The 19,885-nt window shown below is 59.1% G+C and overlaps 1 protein-coding gene across 9 annotated transcripts in view; it reads left to right on the top strand.

Moving 5' to 3' along the window:
* The window catches only part of ZNF618 (zinc finger protein 618), a 188,162-nt gene that overhangs the window by 130,029 nt on the left and 38,248 nt on the right, over positions 1 to 19,885 (top strand). For 6 of the 9 annotated variants that reach the window (XM_064171071.1, XM_064171070.1, XM_064171067.1 and 3 more), the window contains exons 6-7: positions 974 to 1,012; positions 18,127 to 18,210. In XM_064171071.1, the coding sequence (XP_064027141.1) occupies positions 974 to 1,012; positions 18,127 to 18,210 (123 nt within the window). The remainder of the gene's footprint in view (positions 1 to 973; positions 1,013 to 18,126; positions 18,211 to 19,885) is intronic. The other 3 variants (XM_064171074.1, XM_064171072.1, XM_064171069.1) reach the window with 1 other exon arrangement.

Raw genomic sequence — 19,885 nt, 5'->3', positions numbered from 1 at the left:
CAGCAATGAGGTCTGCCCTGAGCCTCCTCTTCTCCAGGCTAACCAATCCCAGCTCCCTCAGCCTCTCCTCGTAGGGCTGTGCTCAAGGCCTCTCCCCAGCCTCGTTGCCCTTCTCTGGTGTTGCAGCAGAGGAAGCTCTTCCATCTTTCCTCACTGCCTTCAGTAAGACCAGGACAGAGCAGCCTGGGGGTGATTCTTGTGGCCCACCTTCAGTAGGAGTGGGATGGAATAGGCCTGAGGGGGACTCTTCTGTAAGAGCAGAGCAATAGCTCCGGGGAGAAACTCACATGAGCAGCCTTGGGTGGAGGTTCAGTGATGGCTGCCTGTGAAGGGAGGCTCTCAAAGGCTGTGCTGCCAGCCGTGGGGGGCTGAGCTGGGTGCACTCCTTGCTGCCAGCCGTGGGGGGCTGAGCTGGGTGCACTCCTTGCTGCCAGCCGTGGGGGGCTGAGCTGGGTGCACTCCTTGCTGCTGGCTTTCCTGGGCTGACTGCACTTGCCCGGCAGTGAAGCAGATGAGCCACATGAACCTTCAGCAGACATTAGGAGACTCCGTTAGTGGCAGAGGGCTGTCAGGACCTGTCAGCCCAGCCTGGCACACCTCAGTCAGGGCCCTTCGGGACCCACCACACACCGGGCTAAGGGCAGACGATGGATGGGGATGTTGGGGTCTGCCCTGGGCACAACTGGAGAGGCAGCTGCCCCGGCCCCCATGGCAGGCAGCTCCTGGCATCCTGCAGCCACCCACCGCCCTCCCAGCGCCCAGGAGCAAGGCCAGGGTGGGGGTGACCCTGCCGGCGGCCCGGTCCGGCCACACAGCCCCGGTACGGGCGGGCCCTGTGCGCCGAGGCTGCCCGCGGGCGTCCCGGCTCGGCACGGCGGGGGCGATGCGCGGCCGGGGCAGGGGCAGCGAGCGGGGCCGGGGCGCAGCCCGGGCGGTCGGGGTCGGGTCTAAGTGTGGCTCTTTCTCTTTGCAGACACTGAAGCTGCCTCAGGGGAAGGAGCCTCACAAGGCAGTAAGTACCGATGGCGCCGGGGCGGCGTGAGCGGGGACCGGCGTGCGGCGGCACCGCGGCTGCGCTGGGCAGCGCTGGGCTGCGCCGGGCTGAGCTGGGCTGCGCCGGGCTGCGCCGGGCTGAGCTGAGCTGCGCCGGGCTGCGCCGGGCTGCGCTGGGCTGTGCTGGGCACTGCTGGGCTGTGCCGGGCTGCGCTGGGCTGCGCCGAGCTGCGCCGGGCTGAGCTGGGCTGTGCTGGGCACTGCTGGGCTGTGCCGGGCTGCGCTGGGCTGCGCCGGGCTGAGCTGGGCTGCGCCGGGCTGAGCTGGGCTGTGCTGGGCAATGCTGGGCTGTGCCGGGCTGCGCTGGGCTGCGCCGGGCTGAGCTGGGCTGCGCCGAGCTGCGCCGGGCTGAGCTGGGCTGTGCTGGGCACTGCTGGGCTGTGCCGGGCTGCGCTGGGCTGCGCCGGGCTGAGCTGGGCTGTGCTGGGCAATGCTGGGCAGCGCTGGGCTGCGCCGGGCAATGCTGGGCTGCACCGGGCAATGCTGGGCAGCGCTGGGCTGCGCCGGGCTGTGCCGGGCAATGCTGGGCAGCGCTGGGCTGCACCGGGCTGAGCTGGGCAATGCTGGGCAGCGCTGGGCTGCGCCGGGCAATGCTGGGCTGCACCGGGCAATGCTGGGCAGCGCTGGGCTGCGCCGGGCTGTGCCGGGCAATGCTGGGCAGCGCTGGGCTGCGCTGGGCTGCGCTAGGCTGCTCTGGGCTGCGCCGGGCAATGCTGGGCAGCGCTGGGCTGCGCCGGGCTGCGCTAGGCTGCGCTGGGCTGCGCCGGGCAATGCTGGGCAGCGCTGGGCTGCGCCGGGCTGCGCTAGGCTGCGCTGGGCTGCGCCGGGCAATGCTGGGCAGCGCTGGGCTGCGCCGGGCTGCGTTGGGCAGCGCTGGGCTGCACTGGGCACTGCTGGGCTGCGCTGGGCTGTGCCGGGCTGCGCCGGGCTGCGCTGGGCGCTTCGGCGGGCGCTGCCTCTCGGAGCTTTACGGCCCAGGCTTGGCGGCCGCTCGCTGCCTCCGGAGATGCGGGGATAGCGGCGGGGATAGCGGCGGGGCAGGGGCCGCAGCCAGGGCTGCGGGGAGGGCGGCGGAGGGGGGAGCCGCGGCGGAGCGGAGCCGGGGATGCTGTGCAGCCAGAGGAGGCAGAGGGCGGCCGTGAGCAGAGGGCCTGCGGGCGCAGCTGCCGCAGGGGGTGCGCTGGGTGCTGCCAGCCCCTGCTGTGTGCTCAAGGCACCCTTCAGCCTGTGGGGGCTGTCCCTGCCTCGGCTGAGCTCCAGGGTCCGGCCCAGGCCTCTGCCGCAGCCCCTGCCCCCCTCCCCAGCCTAGGGTCCTGTGCACCTGAGATAAGAGGAACACCTGGGGGCAAACTGCCCACCCCTGTGAGGGGTGACTGGGAACATCAGGCAGTGCACAGCGGCAGGGCAAGGACAAGGACCGGTAATGGGTATGAAGTGGAAAGCAGAGAGTCTGAGGCTGTGTTGGAGGAGAAACTTCCCCGTGCCATGGGGCAGGTTGTGCAGGGAGGTTGTGCCCTCTGCAGCCTTGGGGGTTTGTGAGACCAGCCTGGACCAAGCTGTGAATAAGCTGCTCAGAGCAGACCCTGCCTCGAGCAGGAGGTCAGATGGGGAGCTCCTGAGGTCTCTGCCAGCCTGGATTTTGCTGTGATGATGTTAGGTGAGAGCTGCAGTTTGCACTGGAAGGTAAGTCATCAGCCTCGGTGGTGACACAGGGCAGCTTGGAAGCACCAAAGTTACCCTGAGTGGTTATAAAAACGTTGAATAGCAACGAAAAGTAGTAACTAAACAGTGCAACAATGCCACCTTCTCTGAACTGCTGCTTTTTCAGGCCCAGTCTGTGATAGGTGCAATGCTTGGGTTAGCCTGGGGGCGTCTGGGCTGCCTGTGTGCAGGGTGAAGCAGGACTGGCTCCACTGAAGGTCCTCAGCCTGAGCTGAAGCATGTCAGCAGCAAATGTAAATGCACTACTGGAGCCCACTGCAGGTGGACCCTTTCTCTGACCCACTGACATGGTGCTCACCTCCATGCAGGGAATGGAGAGTCCTTCCCAGGCTCCTGTCACCTCCTTTTTGTCTCTTTTTCTGTGGGTATTCTGCCCCCTGTCAGTGTTTTAATCTTTCCAAACTCAACTTCTGCACCCTCACTCTGAGTTTTCAGTGAGCTCCATGGTGTCCTGGGCTGGTTCTGTGAGTGTGGAACATGGCATCTTTCTTGCCAGAGCTTGGGAATCACTTTGTGCAAAGATTCTCAGTCAAATTTTCCACTGTTGCCCATCAAAGGAATTTTTGTTGGCTGAGATAAACAGGGCAGAGTGAGGTGTGGAGATTAAGAGGGAAAAACCTAAGGCTTGGTGGGCAAACCCCATGTCCTTGGAGCTGTGGAAGGGTTTCTGTGTCCATAGCTGCCTCTTCTGTGTTTCCTGGATCTTGGGAGTGTGGGAGAGTGGAAAGGCACAGGCAGAAGTTGTCTCTGAGAGAGAAGAGCAGTGAGGAGCTGCTGTCTGCACAGCCTGCCCTGGTAGCAGTGGAGATGGAGCAGGGAGCAGTAGGAGAGGCAGGGACTGCTGCCACCTTCGCACAGGACTGTTCAGCTCTGCCCCTCTGCCCAGTGCAGGAATTGCTGAGCCCCTTTGTGCCTGCCACCCTCATTGCTCTCCCAGAGTAGCCTCACCCGACTGAAAGAGCAGGAGGCAAGACCAAGGCACCAGAGCAGAGGGTCATGAGGATGGGGGAGGAAGATCCAGCAACAGCAGCAGGGGCTGCTCCAGGTTCACTCTGCAGGACAGGTGACAGGCAGAGTGTTCTTCAATCTGCCTGTCACCTGTTCTGCAGAGTGAACTTGGAGCAGCCCCTGCTGCTGTTGCCAGGTGCAGCAGGTTGTCATTCCCTGACAGTCACCTTCCTTTGCCCCTCCTTGCTGCTGCACACTTCAGCTGCCTTCTCTCCTCCCTGTGCCTAGCCCCTGCAGCTGGAGGCACTCCTGGCCTGCCCTGCTTGCCTCTGCACGGCTCTTCTGCTTTTTCCACTCAGTGGCCCTCTTGTTTCCCTGTCAGTCTGTTTGCTCCTCATATATTTTAGGAACTTTTTGTTTATCTTTCCTTTCCTGCTATTTCTGGTTCCCTTGCTGCTCCACTGCTATTCCTCTGCAGCCTGATTTGGCTGCTCACAGCCTCTCACTTACAGATGTCTGCATTGTTCCACTCTTCCTCTGCTATTTCTGTCTCGTTGAGAACCTCTAGGTTCATGGGCTCTGCAGGAATGGTTTGCTGCCCCTTCCAGAGGTTCTCAGTGTTTAAAGGATACAGCAAGGCCTTGTTTTCTGTCACGTCCTGCTCTCTGGCATTGGTTACAGCAGGGAGAGCAGCAACACAGGGAGGGGATTCTGCCCCTCTGCTCTACCCTGCACAGACCTCACCTGCAGCACTGCCTCCAGCTCTGGGGCCCCAGCACAAGAAGGACCTGGAGCTACTGCAGAGGGTCCAGAGGAGGCCACCAAGATGCTCAGAGGGCTGGAGAAGCTCTGCTGTGGGCACAGGCTGGGAGAGTTGGGGCTGTGCAGCCTGGAGAAGAGAAGACTCCAGGCAGATCTCAGAGAAGTACCTGAAGAGGCTGCAGGAGAGCTGGGGAGGGACTTTGGCCAAGGGCTGGGAGTGCCAGGATGGCTGTGAGAGGGGAGAGTGAGAGTGGAGCTGAGGAAGAAATCGTTGAGAGTGAGGGTGGAGAGAGACTGGCACAGGCTGCCCAGGGAGGTTGTGGCTGCCCCTGCCTGGAGGTGTTGAGGGCCAGGCTGGATGAGACCTTGAGCAAGCTGTGCTGGTGGGAGGTGTCCCTGCCCATGGCAGGGGGTTGGAGCTGGATGATCTTGTAGATCTCTTCCAACCCAACCCCTTCTGTGGATCTATGGATCCCAAAGTGGTGTGGATGAGAGCTTCCTGGAGCTGCACTGTGTCCCTGGCAGTGGTTCAGGTATCCAGAGCTGCAGGTTTGCAAGAGCTGTTCAGGTTTTCCTGGAGTGACTTTCTGGAGGCAGCTGTTACAGCCACAGCAGGCACCTGGAGAGTGTTCATGAGGGCAGCCTTGTGAGGGAGGAGGCAGCTCAGCTGCTGCCTCTGCAGAGCACAGCACAGTGCCTTGGCTTGGCCCCAGCTCAGCTTTGGGGGCAGTTGGCTGTGCCCTGCTCCCCAGAGCTGCACCGAGGTGTCTGTTCCTGGGAGGCAAAGTCTGCTCCTTCCACAGCAGGTCTGGGAGCAGGTCGTGCCTGGCTGGCAGCAGGGGAGGTTACTGGCTGGAGGGTGAAGCTTGCTGTAATGTGGCCCTGCCTTCTGGGCTGAAGGGGCTGCTGCTGCTGCCTGGCCTGGGTTCCCTGGGCAGAGAGGAGCCAGGGGACAGGCTGTGGCCACTTGGTTGGTTGCTGCCTGCCCAGAGCAGAGGCAGCAGTGCTCAGGCTCGCCTGCCAGGGAGGCACTCCGGAGACTCCCTTGAGGAAGGCTTTGGTATTTTCAGTCTATAGAGGATGTCTCTGGGACTCCCTTTTGTCTGGGACCCGCTCTTGGGCTGCATGGCTTTGGGAGCTGCTTTTGCAGCCTTGGCTCAGAGTCCAAGCCCAGAATTCCCACAGGCAGGGAGGAGCAAACAAAGCAGCCCACAGTGCTAATGCGCTACTAAAAAGGCTTGGCCAGCTGCTCCAGCTCTGGCTGGCAGGAGCAGAAGGGGAGGGGGCAGGCTTGGAAAAGACTTGCTGCTCGCTGGTGGTTTCCTGGGCACTGGGCTCACAGGCTGCCCCGGGGCAAGAGTCTGACTGCCTGCTGCGGGGCACTTGGGCACCCCTGGGCTTTGCTCCAGGCTTTTGGTCGTCCTTGGGAAGAAGATATTTGAGCTACATCTGCACCATCATTCTCCATGGAGATTCCAGGCCTGTTGAGGGGAGTTACAGACTTCCTAAAAACATCTTCCTGCTACTGCTCACATTCCAGGGGAGGTTAAATCGAGCCACCTAGGAGCTGGAGTGCTCACACCCTGCCCTGGCAGGTTCAGTGTGCCAGAGACACAGTGCTGGGGAGCATCACCTCTGCCCTGGCAGGTGCTGGGTCAGGAAGCAGGCTGTGGCCAGTGCACATGTCACAGTTTGGGGACAGCAGCTGTGAGAGCTGGGCTGGTACCAGCGTTGGGTCAGCAGTCCTGCCCCTGGCACTGCCTGCTGCTATTCAGGAAGAGTGCCCAGAGTGATCTCCCTGCTGACAGCTTGTTTCTGGGCCCTTCCCCAGGAGGTGAAGGGGAGTGTGAGCTTCCACCAGCACAGCCATGGTCTCCAGAGTGGGGCAGCCTTCACTGTGTCCAGATCTGTAACTGCTACATGTGGTCCCTACAGGAGAGTGACTGTCCCCCTGGATGCAGCACTGCTGAGGCCACTCCTTCAGCACTGTTTAGTTTTGGGCCACAGCTCTAATCCTGGGTTCAGGTTTGGGCCTCTCACTCCAAAAAGGACATTGAGGAGCTGGAGCAGGGCCAGAGAAGGGCAACAAAGCTGGGGAAGGGTCTGGAGAAGAGGGCTGGGGAGGAGCAGCTGAGGGAGCTGGGGGGGTGCAGTGTGGAGAAGAGGAGGCTCAGAAAAGACTTTCTGGCTCTCTACACCTCCCTGAAAGGAGGCTGGAGCCAGGTGGGGGTTGGGCTCTTCTCCCTAGCATCAGGTGTAGAACGAGAGGAAGTGGCCTCAAGTTTCACCAGGGAAGGTTTGGGTTGGACATGAGAAGAAACTTACTAAAAGAGTTCTCAGAGCCTGGCACAGGCTGCCCAGGGAGGTGGCTGAATGCCCATCCCTGGAGGTGCTAAAAGCTGCAGAGCTGCTGAGGGCCATGGGTTAGCAGCAGCCTTGCTAGAGCGAGAGAATGGTTGGTCTGGATGAGCTTAAAGGACTTTTTCTGCCAAAGTGATTCTGTGATTATGGTTTGGAATTGTTCCTTTCTGCAGAAAAGAGGAGCTTGGGTACAGGAACATCTCCTAGATAACAGCCATATGGGGCCTGCAGAGCTCAGTGTTCAGCTGCCACTTTTATGGTTGCCTGTGAAACCTGAGTTATTCTGGAGTGCAGAAACACCAAAGCCTTTGCCTACATGCAGCTTCTCATGGAGTGTCTGGCTCCTTAGACCACTTTGGGATGGAAGGTAAGGTTGGAAGAGGCCTTGAGCAACCTGGGCCAGTGGAAGGCATCCCTGCCTGTGGCAGGAGGCTTGCAACTGGATGATCTTGAGGGTCCCTTCCAACCCAACCCATTTCGTGGTTCTCTCATGTGGCACTTAACTCATTCCTGCTTTCCAGTGACCTTTTAGTGCTTGTTTTCTAAGTGCCAAATGGTCACAGCTGCAGCAGTAGACCACAGCACTCCTAAGGCTTTGCCTGGAGAGCCTCAGATCACTTGCTAGAGGCTTTGGTGTTGTGCAGGCAGAGCTGAAGGCTTGCAGCACAGTCTCTGCCTGCTGGGCTCAGCCTGGCACTGCTGGATCAGGGCAAGAGCAGGAAACACAGAAATGGGAGAGGGAGGACTGCTAAAAGCTGAAGGTGTCTTAAAATGCAGCAGGTGTGCTCACTTCACACCTCTGCTTGGCTCTTGGAGCCCTGGTGAGTGCTGCTGGAGCAGTGCTGATGCACAGCGTTGGGAAGGGTCTTGCTGCTCCTGGGGTCTTGTGATTAAACCCTGTTAGAAGTGGGGAGGGTCAGGGAGAGGTCGTTTGAGGAGTCTTGAACTCCTTTCCAAGCTGGCTGAGCTCAGTGCTTGCTGCTGCTGTGCTCTGCTCTGTGCTCTGCTCTGTCCCCTCACCCTGCAAACAGCTCTTCTGAAGACCACGAGCAGCAGGCTGTGCTTGGAAAGCAGGTGGTGCTGCCAGGCAGCAGCAGGCACACAGGTGAGGTCTGCCAGTGCCCAGCCAGGGCTGTGGTGTGCAGGAGCACAGCAGCACAGGGCAGCCCAGTTGAAGTGCTCTGCTGGCTTCCCTCCCTGGCACTGTGGCACTTTGTTACTTTGGCAGTTCGGTGGCGTTTGCTGGAGGCTGGAGGACCACCAGTGGCTGTGCTCTGGCTGCTCCTGTTTCCTCTGCCTCCATCTCCTGCTTGGGCCTGTCTGCAGCTCTGCTGAAGAGGCAAAGCTGTGTTTTCTGCTGGTTCTCAAAAGCCCATGTGCACCATGCTGCCAGCAGGCTACTCCCACACAGCTCTGCAGTGGCCTTCACCATCTGGGAGGTGCCTGTGAACCCAGACAGCACCCAACAGCTTCCTGCACTCATGCTTTAAATCCCAGTGGAATCAGGAATGACTTTCCTAGAACATGGAGCTGTTGGAAAGCATCCAGAGGAGGCCACCAAGATGCTCAGAGGGCTGGAGAAGCTCTGCTGTGGGGACAGGCTGGGAGGGTTGGGGCTGTGCAGCCTGCAGAAGAGAAGGCTGCAGGCAGACCTCAGAGCAGCTTCCAGTGCCTGAAGGGGCTGCAGGAGAGCTGGGGAGGGACTTTGGAGCAGGGCTGGGAGTGGCAGGCTGAGGGACAATGGCTTTGGGCTGGGAGAGGGGAGAGTGAGAGCGGAGAGGAGGAAGAGATTGTTGAGAGTGAGGGTGGGGAGAGACTGGCACAGGCTGCCCAGGGAGGCTGTGGAAGCTCTGAGTCTGGAAGTGTTGAAGTCCAGGCTGGCTGAGGCCTTGAGCAAGCTGTGCTGGTGGGAGATGTCCCTGCCCATGGTGGGAGGTTGGAGCTGGACGATCCCTTCCAGCCCAACCCGTTCCATGATGCTGTCAGCCAGGGCAGGCACCCATGGTGCTGTGTGTGCCAGGGAAGCACCCATGGTGCTGTGCCTGCCAGGGAAGCACCCATGGTGCTATGTGCCAGGGAAGCACCCATGGTGCTGTGTGCTAGGGAAGCACCCATGGTGCTGTGCCTGCCAGGGAAGGCACCCATGGTGCTGTGTCTGCCAGGGAAGCACCCATGGTGCTGTGTACCAGAGAAGGCACCCATGGTGCTGTGTGCCAGGGAAGCACCCATGGTGCTGTGTGCTAGGGAAGCACCCATGGTGCTGTGCCTACCAGGGAAGCACCCATGGTGCTGTGCCTGCCAGGGAAGCATCCATGGTGCTATGTGTGCCAGGGAAGCACCCATGGTGCTGTGTCTGCCAGGGAAGCACCCATGGTGCTGTGTGCCAGGGAAGCACCCATGGTGCTGTGTGTGCCAGGGAAGCACCCATGGTGCTGTGTGTGCCAGGGAAGCACCCATGGTGCTATGTGTGCCAGGGAAGCATCCATGGTGCTGTGTCTGCCAGGGAAGCACCCATGGTGCTGTGTGCCAGGGAAGCACCCATGGTGCTGTGCCTGCCAGGGAAGGCACCCATGGTGCTGTGTCTGCCAGGGAAGCACCCATGGTGCTATGTGTGCCAGGGAAGCACCCATGGTGCTGTGTCTGCCAGGGAAGCACCCATGGTGCTGTGTGTGCCAGGGAAGCACCCATGGTGCTGTGTCTGCCAGGGAAGGCACCCATGGTGCTGTGTGTGCCAGGGAAGCACCCATGGTGCTGTGTGCCAGGGAAGCACCAATGGTGCTATGTGTGCCAGGGAAGGCACCCATGGTGCTGTGTCTGCCAGGGAAGCACCCATGGTGCTGTGCCTGCCAGGGAAGCACCCATGGTGCTGTGTGTGCCAGGGAAGCACCCATGGTGCTGTGTGTGCCAGGGAAGGCACTCATGGTGCTGTGTACCAGGGAAGGCACCCATGGTGCTGTGTGCCAGGGAAGCACCCATGGTGCTGTGTACCAGAGAAGGCACCCATGGTGCTGTGTGCCAGGGAAGCACCCATGGTGCTGTGTACCAGAGAAGGCACCCATGGTGCTGTGTGCCAGGGAAGGCACCCATGGTGCTGTGTGTGCCGGGGAAGCACCCATGGTGCTGTGTGCCAGGGCAGGCACAGATGCCCATGCAGCTGAGAAGTGGCCCCAGGACAAAGCTGAGGAATGGACTCTCCTCTGCAGTGGCAGCCTGGGGCCAAAGTCCCCCTGCAAAATGCAGTCACAAAACACTGAGAGCCATTTCGGCTCCAAGGCTGCCAGTTCTGCCGGTGTCATCTAGGGAAGGGACAGGCAGGTGGCACATGTTCCTCCTGCTGTGGCACACAGGAGCCAATCCCACGGCAGGCAGGGCTGCAGTGCCTGCTGCAGTGTCACACAGCTGACAGGAGCAGTGGGACCAGCATGAGCTGCACAGGAGGTGCTCTGCTTCCAGCTCTCTGTGTGCTGAAGCAGGCAGCACAGCCCAGGCTCTCCCAGCTTTTGTGTTCCCTCTCCAGCAGCAGTTCAGAGCCTGAGCTGGGCCTTGGGGCTAGCACAGGGGGCAGCAGGTGGCTCTGGTGGCACAGAGCTGCCTGCTGGGGCCATCCACAGCCTGTGCAGTGCTCTCCTGCTGAAGCTTCCATGTTGTGGCCTGGGGTTTAGTGGGTGCCTGATGATGTCTGCAGCATCTCTCTGCCAGATCTTAGAGCCTCTTAATGGGTACCTAGGTGTGGCAGAGCACTTGGGTCCCAGTGCATGGTGTGCTTGGGTTTGTGCCTGTATCCCAGCTTCTGGAAGCTGGAATCTCATCAGACCTGCAGGGAGTCAGGAGAGGCAGAGAATGAAACAGAGCTGAGCTTCATCTCCTCCTTCACTGCCCCTGGTGGTCCACAGTGCTGTGCAGGATTGAACCCAGACACTCTGCTGAGACATTCACAGATTGCACTGGGTGGGAGAGGAGCCTCAAGGGGCAGGCAGCAGGGACACTGAGCAGGCTGCCCAGGGCCTCAAGTCTGATTTTGAGCATCTCCAGGGCTGGGGCCTCAGCCACCTCCCTGTGCAGCCTGTGCCAGTCTCTCCCCACCCTCACTGTGCACAACTCCCTCCTGATGCCCAGCCCAGCTCTGCCCTGCTCACTTCCAAACCACTGCCCTCAGCCTGTCCCCACAGCCTCTTCTGAACAGTCCCTCCCCAGCCTGCCTGCAGCTCCCCTGCAGATACTCAGATGCAGCTCTAAGGTCTTCTCCAGGCTGAACAGCTCCAGCTGTCTTTGCCTGTCCCCACAGGGGAGCTTCTCCAGCCTCTGATTAGCTTTGTGGCTTCCTCTGGACCCTCTTCATCAGGTCCATGTCCCTTTTGTGTTGGGGTCCCACAGGTGGCTCCAGCTACTCCAGCTTCCCCAGAGCAGAGCAGAAGGGCAGGATCCCCTCTCCACTTCTGGCCACACTGCTTTGGATGCAGCCCAGACTGCCCTTGGCCTTCTGTGCTGCCAGTGCCCACTGCTGGCTCCTGTCCAGCTTCTCACCTCCCATCACCCCAAGTCCTTCTCTGCTCTCAATCTTATGCCCCCCAGCCTGGGTTAGTACCGAGGGCTGCCCCAGCTGGGCACAGGACCCTGTGCTTTGCCTTGCTGAACCTCCTGAGGTTCTCCTCAGCCCACCCTGCCCTTTGGTGCAGGGGACACTGACTTCCAGCTGAGTCTGGGGCTGCTGTGGGCTGCAAGCTGGGTGCTGGTTTTCCTTTGCAGTTTCTAGGCAGATGCATTCGGGCCCCAGCCCCTGCAGCTGGGACAGCAGCCGTGAGCAGTGCCTCCACTCTGCAACGATGTTTAGCTATGAGGGCAGGAAGGAAGAGGAACTGCAGGGCTGGAGTTTGGTCCCAGCCGGGCTCCAGGGTGACTGCTTCACAGCCCCAGGAGTCAGAACTCCTTGGCCTGGTCTTGTCTGACACATTTCCCTTCGGGCTCTGCCTTAGCATGGGAAAGTTCAGCCGAAGAGAGGATTGATTCAGAAGAGCAGGGAGAGGAGAGGAGTGAGGCTGTGAGCTGGGCTGGGCCTTGCAGCTTCAAGCACGGGGGCATGGTGCTAATGCCTTGTGTGGGCAGCAGCACTCTGAGAGCTCTGAATTCCCACTCTGACATTCAGACACTCCACAGCAAGGTTTGCTTGCCCAGACCTTACAGAGCCAGGATCTGAGGGGCTTGATGCTCTGACTGAGGGTGTAAGAGATCCACAATTGGTTTGCTGCTGTTAATTTAAGGTTAATGAAGAACCTTTAGCATCTCTGGTTTTAGATCACTTCTCATCATTCAGGTCTGAGGCCACACCTCTGAGTGCTGGGTTCAGTTCTGGGTGCTACACAGTGTAAAAAGGACCTTGAGGTCCAGGAGAGTGTCCAGAGTGGAGCAAATGAGGCTGCTGAGGGGTCTGGAGGATGTACAAGAACAGCCAAGGGAGCTGGGGGAGTTCAGTCTGGAAAAGAGGAGGCTGAGTGGAGACCTTATTGCTCTCCACAGCTTGCTGGAGGGAGGTGGCAGTGGGGTGGGGGTTGGGCTCTGCTCCCATGTAACTCACTGGTGATAAGACAAGAGGAAATGGCCTGAAATTGTGCCAGAGGAGGGTTAGGTTGCAGATGAGAATCCAGAATCAAGCTGATTGGAAGAGAGCTCCAAGCTCAGCCTAGCACCCAGCCCTGGCCAATCAACTAAGTGCCCCAGCCAGGCTTGGCTTCAACACCTCCAGCCACAGCCACTCCATCACCTCCCTGGGCAGCCCATTCCAATGCCAGTCACTCTCTGCCAACAACTTCCTCCTCACATCCAGCCTGAGCCTGCTCTGGCACAGCTTGAGCCTCTGTCCCCTTCTTTTCTTGCTGGCTGCCTGGCAGCAGAGCCCAACCCCACCTGGCTACAACTTCTTTGCTGCAGGAGTGGTGCCCAGGGAGGTGGTGGAGCCTCCATCTCTGGAGGTGTTGAAGAAATGTGGATTTGATGCTGGAGGATACAGGTTAGTGGTCATGGCAGCTGGGGTACAGCTGGACTCAGTAATGGTAAAGGTCTTTGCCACCCTTAGTGGTTCTGTGATTTGCAAAGCTCCTGTTTCCTGGAAGGAAATTTTAGGGGTTTATTTCCCTTTACTCCTCTGGGAGCTAACAGAGCACTGGATCATAGATGGATAGAGTGGCCTGGGTTGGAGGGGACCTTAATGCTCATCCAGTTCCAAGCCTGCAGTGGGCACCTCCCACCAGCACAGCTTGCTCAAGGCCTCATCCAGCCTGGCCTCCAACACTTCCAGACTCAAAGGTTCCACAGTCTCCCTGTGCCAGTCTCTCCTCATCCTCACTCTCAACAATCTCTTCCTCCTCTCCACTCTCACTCTCCCCTCTCCCAGCTCAAAGCCATTGTCCCTCAGCCTGCTACTCCCAGCCCTTGTCCAGAGTCCCTCCCCAGCTCTGCTGCAGCCCCTTCAGGCACTGGAAGCTGCTCTGAGCTCTCCCTAGAGCCAAGCTGCACAGCCCCACAAAGGAAGGTTCTCTGCTGTGCTGGGCAGAGCTCAGGACCCCCTTGCAGGGCTCAGAGCCCAGTGTAAGGCTGTGTCCAGGCACACCCAGAGCCATGTGCAACTTGGTGATTAATGTTGCAGTGTTCTGCTCCTTGGGGAGAGCTCTGCAGATGGATCTTATTTTCCTCATGTGTTTCCACTGTAAGTAGCTGAAGCCTCTGTGGGTTCCCCTTTGCCCACCAGGGAAATGAATGTGTTCCTCTCCCAGTTTAAACAACCAGTGGCCTGAGAGCAAGGTGGTAAAGGAGGGCATGAAGAGAGCAACAAAGGAACTTAGTTCTGGAGTCTACAGTGGGGAGAGATTTTCATAGAATCCTAGAAGTGTTTGGGTTGAAAAAAGCCCTTTGAGATCTTCCACTCCAACCATTCTCTAACTCAAACCAGGCTGCTGCTAACCCATGGCCCTCAGCAGCTCTGCAGCTTTTAGCACCTCCAGGGATGGGCATTCAGCCACCTCCCTGGGCAGCCTGTGCCAGGCTCTGAGAACTCTTTTAGTAAAGAAGTTTCTTCTCATGTCCAACCCAAACCTTCCCTGGTGAAACTTGAGGCCACTTCCTCTCGTTCTACACCTGGTGCTAGGGAGAAGAGCCCAACCCCCACCTGGCTCCAGCCTCCTTTCAGGGAGGTGTAGAGAGCCAGAAAGTCTTTTCTGAGCCTCCTCTTCTCCACACTGCACCCCCCCAGCTCCCTCAGCTGCTCCTCCCCAGCCCTCTTCTCCAGACCCTTCCCCAGCTTTGTTGCCCTTCTCTGGACCTGCTCCAGCTCCTCAATGTCCTTTTTGGAGTGAGAGACCCAAAACTGATCCCAGGATTAGAGCTGTGGCCTCAGCAGTGCTGAGTCCAGGGGAACAATCACTGCCATGATCCTGCTGGTCACACCACTGCTGATCCAGGCCAGGCTGCTGGTGTCTTTCTTGGCCACCTGGCACCTCCTGGCTCATCCTCAGCCACTCTCAACCAACACTCCCAGGTCTTTCTCTAGTGGGCAGTTTCCAGCCACTCTCCTGCCAGCTTGGAGCATTGCAGGGAGCTGTGGCCCAGGTGCAGGACCCAGCACTTGGCCTTCTGGGTTTTCAAAGAGGTTCCTGCATCCTTCCTGCCTTACCTGAATTCAGGTTTGTCCTTTGTGCCAGGATTTCTTCTGCACAGCCATTCAGCTATCCCTTTTCCTTCCCACTTGGGAAACTAGGCAGTGATATTCCATCTGAATTCCTATCTGGAAATCACAGCAGGAGCAAAGTTTCCACTGGTGGAGAGATGAGTAGGGAAAAGTCAAGCTGGGGATGGCTTTTCCTTTCTGAAACTCTCAGTGCTCCCTCATCTGCTCTCAGCAGCTGTGCCCAGCCCAGCAGCTTGTTCCCAGCCCAGCAGCATGTTCCCAGCCCAGCCATTTGGGCTGCCAAAGGGGGGTCCAAGAGGGCAGCCTGTGCTGGGTGCTGTGCACGACCCCACAGCGTGGGTTGGGCTGGGCTGAGCTTTGCACTTCAGACATTCAGCATCCTGCTGGAGAGAGGAGAGAAGGCTTCCTGCTGGTATCAGCAAGTTCAGCATGGACAAGGGGCAGGGCTGGGCTGGCCACCAGATGGGTGCCAGAGGCTCTCTGTGAACTCCTCTGCTTCCAGAAGGGAGTGAGGGGGAGGGACTGATGGGGTGGAAAGAAACTGGCCCAGCTGGGATGGAAACAAGAACAATCCAAGGAAATAGAGACAAAGCAGTGTGGGACCCAACCCCTGATGGCAGTGCTGGCACCATTGGCACCACTGAGGGCAGGCACTGGGCAAGTTCCAGACTGGACTCAGGAGCATGCAGGAACTGAATTCAGGATGAAAGGCAGAGCAGAGCCCTCCTGGAACACTGGGAAGTGGAGAAGAGGCCTGACCCTGGTGATCCTTCAGCTTGCCTGAAGAGGCCCTCCGTGGGCTGCAGTCCCTTGCTGGGCAGTTGGGGGTCACCTGTCCTGTCCTCTCCTTCCTGCAGGTGCCACCTCTGATTTCCTGCACACCAAAGTGGGGCACAACCTGTGGCAGTGCCCTTGGTGTGCCCAGCCCTTGGCAGGAGCTCTGGAGCAGCCCCTGGCTGTGCCAACCTGCCCTGAGCTGCAGCAAGTGCCGCAGTGAGCAGAGCCTGAGCTGGGAAGTGGCAGCGCTGAGCAGGATCAGTTCTGCTCCAGCTCAGGAGGTTAATCATGGCAGGCCCCAGCACAAGAGGTTAATCATGCCAGGCTGAGGCTGCCCAGGGTGCAGTTGCAGGTAGCAGCACCTCAGCCTGCTGCTTCCACATTCTCTATGTTACAGTTTGACTGAAGAGGAATCCAGCACTGCCCTGAGATGACAGAGTGGGGAAGTGTGGAAGTGCCCTGCTGGTATTTGCTGTCTTGTCTGCTGTGGCTGAGCTGTATTGTGGAGTCTGCCTGGCCTGGTTCATGATAGACAGAGGCTGGAGAAGCTCTGCTGTGGGCACAGGCTGGGAGAGTTGAGGCTGTGCAGCCTGCAGAGGAGAAGGCTGCAGGGAGAGCTCAGAGCAGCTTCCAGTGCCTGAAGGAGCTGCAGGCAGGCCGGGGAGGGACTGTTCAGAAGGGCCTGTGGGGACAGGCTGAGGGCAGTGGTTTGGAAGTGCAGCAGGGCAGGGTTAGGTTGGACATGAGGAGGAAGTTGTGCACAGTGAGGGTGGGGAGAGACTGGCACAGGCTGCACAGGGAGGTGGCTGAGGCCCCAGCCCTGGAGACATTCAGGGTCAGCCTTGCTGTGTCCCTGTGCAGCCTGCTCCAGCTGGAGGTGTCCCTGCTGCCTGCAGGGGGTTGGACCCTTGGAGGGTCCCTTCCAACCCAGTGCAGTCTGTGGATCTGGGGTGATTCTCAGTTTGGGGATAACCATGGAACTCCAGGATGTTTTCCCTTCCAATTGCTGATATGTGTTGCCTATTTGGATTCAACTTGGACAGGAAGCTGTCTGGTGTGTAAGGTCCTGCACACACCTGGGGACTCTCTTCACTCACCAGCCAGGAGCACCCAGAACACCTTTCCCCAGTGTTACCAGCACTGGCCAGGGGTGGCCAGCAGACTCTCAAAGAGAGCCTTGGAAAGCTCTATTCAGGGTGGTCCCTTCTGCATGGAATTCCCTGCTGCTCTAGCATCAGGTTTCCAAACTGGAAGGATTACATCCAGGGCTGCTTTTCAGTCCCCAGCATGCTGCTGTGTTCACCTGGCGTGGTTTGGGTGAGGGCTTACAGAGTTCAGAGCCTTCTCTGGCTACCTCTTGAGAGCAGCTCAATGAAGACTGCAGGCTAAAGCCAGTTCTGGAGCTGCTGAGTGCACCTGCAGCAGCCCTGCTAGGAGCTGAGCTCTGAAATGCTTCTGTGAGAAATGCAACACCAGCCTGTGGCTCTCTGTCCACTCACCTCTCACAGCACCTTGGCACCTGAAGCACAAGGGAGGGGATTCTGCCCCTCCAATCTGCTCAGCCCTCACCTGCAGCACTGCCTCCAGCTCTGGGAACCCAGCACAAGAAGGACCTGGAGCTGCTGGAGAGAGTCCAGAGGAGGCCACCAGGATGCTCAGAGGGCTGGAGAGGCTCTGCTGTGGGTACAGACTGGGAGAGTTGAGGCTGTGCAGCCTGGGGAAGAGAAGGCTTCACTTTAGAGCAGCCTTCCAGTGCCTGAAGGGGCTGCAGGAGAGCTGGGGAGGGACTTTGGAGAAGGGCTGGGAGTGGCAGGCTGAGGGACAATGGCTTTGAGCTGGGAGAGGGGAGAGTGAGAGTGGAGAGGAGGAAGAGATTGTTGGCAGTGAGGGTGAGGAGAGACTGGCACGGGTTGAGGGTGGTGAGACACTGGCACAGGTTTCCCAGGGGGGTTGTGGAGCACAGAAGCACCCAAGGTGATCTTTGATCACCTTGGGTGCTTCTGTGCTCCACAACCACCCTGGAGATGTTCAGAACCAGGTTGGATGAGGCCTTGAGCAATCTATGCTGGTGGGAGGTGTCCCTGCCCATGGCAAGGGGTTGGAGCTGGATGACTTTTAAGGTCCCTTCCAACCCAAGCCCTTTCTGGACTCCCTGAAGGTGAGCTGAGGTCCTGCATCGTGTTGTGGCAGTTTGAGGGGGAGTTGTCCCCTGTGTGTTAGGGTTTGGGATGACCTCACTCTTGGCCCTTGCAGAGCATGGGAAGCAGTCTCCTGGGCTCACCCAGTGGGTGCCTGGGTGACAGAGGCCCAGTGCTCGTGGGAAGGAAGGGAATGCTGGTGGAGTGAGGGCACCTGGAAGGGTTTGCCCACAGGGAAGGTGTTTCCCTGAGCCCCCCCTGGGAGCTGGCCTGTGCCTGCGTGTGGGAGGGCTCTGTCCTTTCCAGCTGTCTGGATGTTGTTGTTCTTTACTCCTTGCTGATGTGACTCTGGATGCTTTAATCCTCTCCAGGGCTTGCTGCTGACTCTGGGCTCAGCCTGCTCCCTTTTCGAGGGCTTTTGCCCTTTGACACCTTGGAGCTGAGCTGTGGTGGAGTCGCAGCTGGTTGTAGTGGCAGCTCCACCTGGCTGCCAGGGGCAGTTGGGAGCAGGGCTCCCAGGCAGCCTGCCTGTGACCTTGCCCTCTGCCTCTCCCAGGTGCCAGTGCAGCGGCTAGAGGGAGGCTGCCGCAGGGGCCAGAGGGTCTGGCCGAGGGCAGTGCCCTGCGCGGGGCTGTCCTGCCAGCTCTGCCCGCTTAGGAAGCCATAAACATCTTCCTTTCCATCTAGGTGCCCCTCTGGCTGCGGGAAGGGAGAAGAAGCCTCTCTCCAGAGCTGTCTTTGTGCTGCCCTGGGTGGAAACCACAGAAGCAAGTGAGGGTCCCAGATGCTTTTACTCCCTGCTGTGTTGTAAGGAAGCAGGAGCCACACTCTGAATCTCCTGGGGAGGCTGCCTTGGGGCTCTGTGCTCTGGACACAGCTCGCTGAGGTCTTTGCCAGTGCCAGCAGCACGTGCCTCAGAACCTGCCAGCCTTTCCTCCCCTTGGCACCAGCTGCTTTAGTCCTTATGGCTTTGGCTCGTAGTGAAGTGCTGACTTGCTGGTGGCTCCCTTCAGTGAGGCAGACAGCCCGGGGGGGATGGTGCTGTCCTGTGCTGCTCCACAGCCACTCACCAGCTCCAGCCCCCTGTGCTTGTCACAGGCAGCAGGACTCAAGGACTCCAGCATCTGCCAGCAGGGGTTCGGGAAGCAGTTAAGGAATGTGAATCTGAGCAGCAGAGCCTCTCATGGACTGTCCTGAGAGCCACTGGCTGTGGCTGGAGGGTGATGCTGGCACTTGGTTGTCAGATCAGCCTCACTCAGCCTGTTTGGGGACAGAAAGGGCACAGGCTCAGAGTGGTGGCTGACACCTGTGTGGCAGTGGGCTTTACTGTAAGAAATCCAACCCCTGCCCTTCCAGAGGTGCTGCTGGGCTTCAAGAACTCCTTGGGAATCCTGGTAGCCCAAGGTGAGCCAGGAATGTGGAATTCCTGGAGTCCAGTGCTTCCTTTGCCAGTTTCAAACCTTGTGATGTGCCTGTGCCACCCTGCCCACGCAGCAGGATAGGTAGTGGTGCCCTCTCTGCTTTAAGTGTTCTTGGTGGGGCCCTGGGGCACTGCTGGATTTCAGGGATGATTCAGCAGGCTGTGGCAGTCTGTCTGCATTCAGCACTTTTACTTTGCCACGTCTGGAGGCTTGTCCCTGACAGGCTCTAAAAGGATCCCTTGAGATTCAGGGGTGTCTGCAGAGTGCCCAACTGCTGTGAGAGCTTCTCTGCTGAGTGGCTTTTGTGGCTTCTTCCATTTGAAAGGTCAGTATGAATTCTGGGTCACAGTGCAAGTAGTAAATTCACCTTGGAGAAGTCCTTAAGATGCCCCCAGAGGCTGCTGTGTGGAGCCCCCAGCATGCTGCCCCCTCTCTGGGAAGTGCTGCCTGCTGCACACAGCTGTGCAGCCTGCTGCAAGCTCCTTTGTGCCCAGGGTTTGTGGGTCAGGATGCTGCAGTTAGAAAGGTGGGAGAAGTGATTTGGGGTTCTAGCTGGTGGGAGAGAATTCCTGACCTTCCAACACATTCCTCAGTGCTGTCAGCCCCTGCTTGGGTTTCTAGAGCAAAGTCCACTGGGCCCTAAGGCAGGAAGCTGCTTCTGCCTGCCACTGCTGGGGACATGTTCTCAGATTCACAGATTGGGTTGGAAGGGACCTTAAAGCTCATCCAGTGCCATGCCCTGGCCGTGGGCAGGGACACCTCCCACCAGCACAGCTTCTCAAGGCCTCATCCAGCCTGGTCCTCAACACCTCCAGGCAGGGGCAGCCACAGCCTCCCTGGGCAGCCTCTGCCAGTCTCTCCCCACCCTCACTCTCAACAATCTCTCCCTCCTCTCCACTCTCACTCTCCCCTCTCACAGCTCAAAGCCATTGTCCCTCAGCCTGCCACTCCCAGCCCTTCTCCAAAGTCTCTCCCCAGCTCTCCTGCAGCCCCTTCAGGTACTGGAAGGCCTCTCTAAGTTCTCT

The sequence above is a fragment of the Pogoniulus pusillus genome, chromosome 35, assembly GCF_015220805.1.
Source record: "Pogoniulus pusillus isolate bPogPus1 chromosome 35, bPogPus1.pri, whole genome shotgun sequence".
Classification (NCBI taxonomy): Eukaryota; Metazoa; Chordata; class Aves; order Piciformes; family Lybiidae; genus Pogoniulus; species Pogoniulus pusillus.
The sequence above is the reverse complement of the archived record's forward strand: the minus strand, read 5'-3'. Positions and strand labels throughout refer to the sequence as shown.